General features: G+C 34.5%; 1 protein-coding gene and 1 long non-coding RNA gene across 2 annotated transcripts; one reads left to right on the forward strand and one right to left on the reverse strand.

Annotated features, from left to right (window-relative positions):
- Positions 1–1,313: 1,313 nt before the first annotated feature.
- Positions 1,314–2,819, reverse strand: LOC131014327 (DNA damage-repair/toleration protein DRT100-like). Its single transcript, XM_057942259.1, has one exon. The coding sequence runs from the start codon at positions 2,483–2,485 to the stop codon at positions 1,394–1,396; it is 1,092 nt and encodes a 363-aa protein (XP_057798242.1). The 5' UTR covers positions 2,486–2,819; the 3' UTR covers positions 1,314–1,393.
- Positions 2,820–6,261: 3,442 nt separating this feature from the next.
- On the forward strand, positions 6,262–7,914 carry LOC131014328 (uncharacterized). Its single transcript, XR_009098173.1, has 2 exons — positions 6,262–6,352; positions 7,500–7,914. It is a non-coding gene; the product is annotated as an uncharacterized LOC131014328 (long non-coding RNA).
- The last annotated feature ends 271 nt before the right edge of the window (positions 7,915–8,185 follow it).

Here is an 8,185-nt window from a genome sequence, read left to right on the forward strand (position 1 = left end):
ATTATAGGTTAATTTATTATTCATTAAGAGTGTGTTCTATGTGGTTCTAAATATATCATTAGAAAAAATGAGAAATAATCAAAATTTCACCCTTTAAATCATTCCTTTGTTTTTTTCATTTCCTATTTGATCCGTACTCATTCCTCCTTTTCACTACACATGAGGGATATATAATATTATCACACCAAAATTGGAGAAATAATATTATCCCTCCTTTGTAGTGAAAAAGAGGAGGATCAAGTAGGAAATGTCCCTTATAATATTATTACTAATGTAGCTTAGTTTTGAAAAATAGCCTTTGCTTGAAAATTATGTTTCAGTTTCAAATAAAAGTTAATTTATTCATATAACTTGTTAAGAACTATAAAATTTTTCTCAAGAGTGAGTGGATGATATAGTTAAAAATAGTGTAGTGAATTTTACATTCTTTTCAAATCGTTATGAAACGCAAAAGAAGATGACCGTTACCTATTCAAGATGGGGAGGTAATATTCATTAATACCGTTATGTATAGGAATGTGTGCATTTATTATTTAATACTATTGTTTTATCTAATAAACTTATTAGATGCGGCATATTCAATATTCTAGAATGCACCACACAATTTAGATATAAATGTATGAGCACCGGTGCACGTGCAAGTGGTAAATCGCTCATAGAATTAATAGTTGATGGATAGGCCAATCATACAATAATTAATCTAATTTATCTCAAGTTAAGTGATACAAGTAACCTAGCTAACAATAATTGATCTCATACAACTGTTACCTAGCCTACTTGTATCACATATCAATCAACAGTTTGATAAGGAACATAAATATTTTTGTGGTACTTGCTGCTAGCCTGTATGGATTAATACTTTATTGCTGCTGTATGGATTTTTTTTTTGAGAGCCAAAGGAAACTTTCATAAAAATTACGGATAGTTCACATCAGGAGGAAGCTTCCTGGACCCTAGCAGAGAAAAAAGGCAAAGCATTACATAAAGCATAAGTGGCGAGTTTATCAGCAATCACGTTTCCTTCACGAGGCGTCCAGCTAAAGGCAACATGGCAAAAGGAGTTCATCAGTTCGAACAACTCGCTTAAGGTGTCGCCAAGATAAGAGAGGTCGACTTCACGTTTCATCAATAACCAATACAGCGTATGGATTAATGATGTGAAACTAGATGTTTTCTATGATAAGTACAATAATAAAAAAAATATAGGAAAGTAATAAATGTCTACAATAATACCACGCATAACATCTTGTATAATTTGAAATGCATTTTACTGTACTCTATTTCCGTATTATGTATATATATTATGACGTATATTTAATAAATATACACTTATTATATATTTAATAATATTGAAACAAGATACGCAATGGAATCCAAACATTATTGAAACAAACTAACAAGCTCGAAGCGGCTTCCCACAGAGGCAGTCATTGTAGGCAAACGACGACGCTTCGAGATGATCGAACGGAGAGCCCGCCGGTATGGGCCCACAGAGATGGTTATGGCTGACGTCGAGGTGTCCGATGAACGTCGCCGCCGATATCGATTTCGGAATTCTGCCTCTCAGATTATTGTAAGACAAATCCAGCACAGTGAAGTACGATCTCGGCCCGAACCCCTCTGGAATGTAACCTTCAATCGCGTTCCTGCTCAGATTCAGTATGCTTATTCCCGAATTTATCAGCGTCGTCGGAATCGGGCCGGACATTCTGTTGCCGTCGAGGTTCAGTGTGGCGAGAACCGCCATTTTGCCCAGACCGGCGGGGATCGGGCCGGAGAGCTGGTTGAGAGATAGATCCAAATCGGAGAGGCGGTAGATGTAGGAGATGGAGAGCGGAATGGGGCCGCTGAGCTTGTTCTTGCTGAGCAAGGCCCGGCTCAGCATCCTCAATTTCCCGAAATTCCTGGGGATGGTGCCGGAGATTTGGTTGCCGCGGATGTCGAGATGCATGAGCGAGGAGAGGTTGGTGAGCGAGCGGGGGATGGTGCCGGAGAGCTGGTTGTCGGCGACGTTGAGCACGGTGAGGCGGGTGAGGCGGCCGATGTCGGCGGGGATCTGGCCGGAGATCTTGTTGCCGATGAGGTCGAGGATTCGGAGGAAGGGGAGGGAGGCGATGCAGGGGGGGATGGGGCCGGAGATGCCCTTCCAGTCGGCGATGGTGAGGCTGGAGAGGCGGGTGAGCTGGCAGATGGCGGGGGAGATGTAGCCGCTCATGTAGCCTGTGCGGTTGGCCTTCTGGAAGATGGGATCCTCGGACTCGCCGCGGAGGTTGATGTCGGCGACGAGGTGAGTCTCCGGGTCGCAGCTGACGCCGTACCAGCGGTGGCAGCAGTTGCTGCCCGTCCACGAGTTGAAGATGCCTAAGTGGGGCTCTTGTAGGGCAGCCTTGAAGGCCAGGAGAGCTGCCCGGTCGGCGGGCAGGCACGCATTGGATGGGAGGGTTAGGGAGAATAGTAGTATGGCTAATAATGCGTACAAGGCCATCGCCGCCACCTCTCTTTCTCTCTCTCTCTCTCTAAAACTTGGAGGAGCCTAGCTAGTTGGGTTGTGTGACAGAGGTTTGCATGTGATGCGAGCAATAGCATGCACGTTGATGGGGAATGGGCTGGCGGGGGAATAAATAGTGTAGTTCCAGTGAATGACTGTTCTGACCCTCCACGTGTGCTGTTTGAATAAGGGTATACAGGTCAACATGCTTACAAGATAAGATTGGGGTGATCAAAGAGAGCGACGTATTAAAGCCAGTGTGAACTAATAAAATGGATCGGAGTAGCTATTCTTTATCAAAAATAAAATTTAATGGAGTACCTATTTTACTTCAAATGCATATTCAAAACATGATCTATTTCTTTTCGATGCAAAAATTAATGAAAAATTATAAATTAAATAAAAATAATACTAGTACTAGTTTATGTAACTTTTTACAAATTAAATATTACTGCTATCTTTTATGAAAATGAGTCATGGGACGATCCAAAATGGAAAACAGTCATCTTTAAAATTTATCTACAAAACAATCATCTTCAATCTGAGTAGGATGGAAAGAATAGATTTAAAAAGTTAATTAAATATGTCCGTCCCACGAATCTTGAGTCATTTCTTTTTTTGGCAAAAAAATTCCCCTTTATTCACATTTTCATTTTTTCACCTACCACACTTAACACATTAAATATTACTATTTCCTTAATTCATGTGTCGAAAAGAATTGACTCAAGATTTGCGGGACGAAGAGAGTAATAAAGATCTAATTTTTTATTATGAATGAAAATGAATATGTATCTTGGAGACGAATAAAAAAAATATAAATATTGACTGCGAGAACTAGGAGAGTAAAAATTAATTATTGTTATTATTATTATTATTATTATTATTATAAAAAATATAAAAAAATATAGTTAGCTGCGAATTGTCCAATTTTAGGGGAATTAATTGACAAATAAAAATTTATGAACTCATCATAACAAACACTTGTGGATCTAACCTCATTTACATGAGTTAAAGGAGAAACTAATATTTTAAATAAAAAATATTATCTCCGTCCCGTCAAACTTGAACAGTATTCTTTTTTGGGTTGTCACGTAAGTATTTTTTTGATATGATAATTTTTTTTTTATTCACCTTTTCACCTACTATATACTTAGGGCGTGTTTGATATTGGCTAATACACTGTATTAGCTAATTTAGTGCAGATCAGTCTAGTGTTTGGTATTATTTAGTAATAATGCGGATGACCCGGTTTAATCCCATGACCAGTATTATTAATCCAGATTTCTTAGGATTAATAATACCACCTCCCCCCCTAGGATTAACTTAAACCAGGATATTCTGTATTTAACCATGATAGCAAACATTAACTCAGTATTAATAAAATGTCATTATCCACGCTAAATATCCTGGTTACAAATTATCCTATATACTAATTCTTTACTGAAAACCAAACGAGCCCTTAACATACAAAATATTGATTTTTTAAAATTCATGTAAAAAAAAAATTGCTCAAGTTTCGTGAGACGTGTGAGTAATTATTTTGTACTTATAATATGAAAGTGATTATTTGATATAATAATGCATAACAGAAATTAGTTAATTATACATATATGAACGTACGGAGATTGTCTGAATTGAATGGTGTTTTTTACACGTGTAACATCTCTTGCAATTTGAAGTATGATGATAGAGCCACAGGAGCATGTCAATTTGTCAAGCAGATAAATATCCTATAGTTACTTTTCATCTTTTTCTTTTTAATTTAATCATTTGTATTGTAGCTTGATTTTGTAATTATTAATTATTAATTAAGATTTGTTATACTCGAATCACGTATGAAAAGCTCAATAGTCAAACTTGACTATTTCATAACATTTTTTTCATATACAAAAAGAGAGTTTGTAACCTTAACTCAATCACGGATCTTTGATCGTGATCGAAATTTTAACATTTGTTATTTATTTTCATTTTACTTACAGATACTTAACTTGATTGGAGAGGGTAGGTATTTGAATAGTTTTCAACTAATATAGCAAACAGTTGCAATGAAAATAGGATATAAAATTTCAGTTTTTTCGATTCTAAGATTTGGGTTTACAGTAAGAATGCTTTAAAACACAGTGAAAAATGTGTGTTGGGATCTCAAGTAATAATCTAAAGAAAGTTTGAAATATTTGCTTGAATGTTGATTTCTCATTGGTTACTTAAGAGTTGAGAGGTCGTAAGTTTCAGAATTTTTCGCAACAATTCTAATAATCTTTTGTGTTCAAATCCCGAGATATAAGAGGAGATTTTATGGAAAAGCTCGTTTAAATCTCGGTCTTGCATGGTGTTGAGATGATTTCTGTTTGCATGAATGTTGTCATTGCAACATAGCACGTGAGTTTCTGCAACAATGGCGGATTTTGTCAAATACCGCATGTCGTCTATACATTATGCTAATGTATAATCCTTGGTTGACCGATTCTTCTTTACGATCTTCTCCATTAGCAAATTGTAATTACTTGACTTTTTCTTCATGCACTTCAACTAGCACATGACTTTATAAGGTTCACTTAGCTGGCCGGTTTGTAAGTTAATGATCTTTCTTCTATTATGAGCTGACTTGCTCTTTCTCCTTCAAATTGATTGTTTATTTCTCCACAATTATATTTGGATATAACAACAATAAATTAAACACACTTGTAGAACGTATGAAATACAACTAATCAAGGACTCTAGGTATGCAGAACTAATGATTCTAAGACGTTCTTCATGTCGCCTTAAATAGAGTTGTCTTGCTCAACTCTAGTCCACATGATTTCCTTTCATGAAGAACCGATAATCCTTGATGAGATGTTCCACATCTTCAATCAATAATCTCATTAGGTTATTTACTTGATAATGAGGGGAATAAAATCGTTGAATACATACGAAAATATTCTTTTAGGATTATTTTCTAATCAAACCAACGAATAGACACTACTAAAAAAACACTTCTAATTGTGCAAAATCATTACCAAATATAGAAATAGGATATATAAGATCAATGGGACAACCCCCCCCCCCAAAAAAAAAAAAAAAAAACAGGACAAGATCAATAGTCAATTTTTGTCATTTTGTGATGTCCATAAAAATTAGTCCGATCCCTTTCCATTTTTGAAAACTATTTATCACATGGTGGATCATATTCTCCACTCACAATACAATTAATTATCATTATAGACATTACTTTTTAAGTGGGGCACTTTCTCCGCTCACAATACAATAATCATTTTTATTAAAATTCGTGTCGTCCACCTTTAGGACTATTTTTGGTGGACGGATTAAAGAAATTTATACTTTTTTAATCAGAAACAATAGAGATGAGTGTGCATGATCGTGGTTAATATCTAAAATCAAATATCTTACATTCGAATAAAGCATAGGATTAAATTGTCTCAGTGTTCCCGTATCATCAATCTGAATGTGGCTCTTTCAAAAAAAAAAAAAATCTGTTCTTAATTTACTTTGTAAGATGGTTTTTGGAATGAAGAACATAGAACATAAAGTTCGACATCTGCCAATAAAAAAAGTTCTTACATTTTCAGAGGCACGATTATCTACTTATAATTTATAAATTGAGCGCTCGAATTATGATTAAACTTGTACGTTAAAAATACGATATTGCTTGTCCAAAGATAGAATCTAAATATAGTAGTAATAAATTTTAATTAGTAGTATCTCGTGATCACTGCTACATTGTCGGTCGTAGGATTTACAATAAATAATGAAAATTTTAAATGTAATGGTAAGTGGATGTCTCCCATAAGCATATAGAGGTATGGAAATGGAGAGGAAATGGAGGATGTTTTGCCACGTATCGATTAGTCTTCCAGATTCCAGGTATTGTTTATGAACCGGAACTCCGGGAGTATGTATGTACACTTTATTTCTTTCTTCATTATTCAAATTTGATTACTCTCCATGATTGCTAAAACAAATACTCCTTAATTCGCTATTTGGGTTTATGAGGATATTGTATTTAGTTTTAGAATATATTCTCTTTACTTACAAATTTATCATAAAAAATTATTTCTTTTTCTACATTTTTTATAAAAGAAAATTTTATCTCATTCTATCATTCCTTCATTGAATCAAAATAATGAGTGAGAAATAGTGAAATTCTCTTTTCTATAAAATGAGTGGGAAAGAAATGAAGGATTTAAAGAGAGATTTTTTTTTTGTATCTATATATCATTTTCTCATTATAAGGTTACAACCAAACAGAATGTAACTTAACTTTTAGTATTGCTTCTTGAATTAAAATTTCTTGAATTCTAGCTTAATTTTGTAATTATAGCTTAATTGACTTATATACATAAATTTGAGTTGGAACCTACCAAAAAAATATTTGAGTTGTAATTAAGATAATGATGATTGATTTGATTTATTTTTCTTTCATTGAATGAAGAAATCTATCGTTTTTGGCTGCATCCGAATAAATGTGCACATGCATGATTGATTTGAAGTTAGAGATTTTTTAAGGAATTTGAAGATATTGATAGAATTTAATAAATGACTTGCGGTCCTATATATAATCTCGGATTAATGAAATGGAATATCAAATCAATGAAGATCTTGGACTGCTGGTTCGATTCTATGAAATACATTCAGTTTAAAGATGAACTTAAATTGAATTAAATTGGTCTCTTATTATTTATTAACAGAAATAATGACACTAGAAGCAAATTAGAAGTGACTTAAATTGGGTGTATTGCAATAAGAATAAAATGATTAATAAGGCAAAAAGTTTCAAGTTTAAGTTATTTAGAATTTCTTTCTATTCAATAAAAAGAAAAAGAAAAAGAAGTGACTTGAATAAATAGGATTGTATTATTCTTGGCATGTGAGATGGATTTAGACATGTCCTGCTGCCAAAAGTCCCTTCAAAATTTTATGTGACCACTTTCAATTATGGAGTTGGTCTTGGGTGAGACAGATATCAATTCAAGAGACAAAACTAACTCGACTCGACCTTCCATATCAATAGAGGAGTAGTCAAGGATGTGGAGCTGATGGCGTGCCGATGGATGACTAGTAGAGTAGCGGCATAGCTAGGTGCGGCAAAAGGGGCGCGCGGCTGGAAAGAGAGGAGGCATGGGCGTGGGGTAGGGGTGCGTCGGCTGGAGTGAGATGTGGCACGAGTTTGGCACTTGGGGTGCACCGACGGAAAGATAAGGCGGCACAACCACAACGAAGGACACAACAACGGTATAAATGATGGAGGCAAGTAATTATTGTCGTAAGAAAAAATAATTATTGATATGAAGAAATGTAATATTTTAAAATATGATAATTCGAAGTAATTATTATTGTGGTGAAAAGTAATAACCGACATGAAAAAATATAATGTTTGTAAAATATTATTTTTTTTCACAATAATTATTATTTCTATTCATGATAAATCGTACTTTTACTTACTCATACTTGATCCACGCCTTGCCACTATCAAATCCACATTCTGCTTTATTTAGACCTGTCTCATACATGAGACCGGGTGGAGAGGAGTTTTTGCATCAATTATTTAAGAAAGGTATTTGAAAAACTTTTACAAGGTATAATATGAGCAAATATATTAAATCAAATTTAAATTGGAAGAAATTCGGGCAGTTTTACAGAAACATGAATAAGATTTTAAATATGCAATACAAATTTTCTTTTCAATACTAAACAAAT

Source organism: Salvia miltiorrhiza, chromosome 3 (assembly GCF_028751815.1).
Source record: "Salvia miltiorrhiza cultivar Shanhuang (shh) chromosome 3, IMPLAD_Smil_shh, whole genome shotgun sequence".
NCBI classification, from domain to species: domain Eukaryota; kingdom Viridiplantae; phylum Streptophyta; class Magnoliopsida; order Lamiales; family Lamiaceae; genus Salvia; species Salvia miltiorrhiza.

Bases quoted from the DNA above. Each gene is read 5' to 3' on its own strand.
- LOC131014327 (XM_057942259.1), bottom strand. From the start codon at position 2,485: ATGGCCTTGTACGCATTATTAGCCATACTACTATTCTCCCTAACCCTC.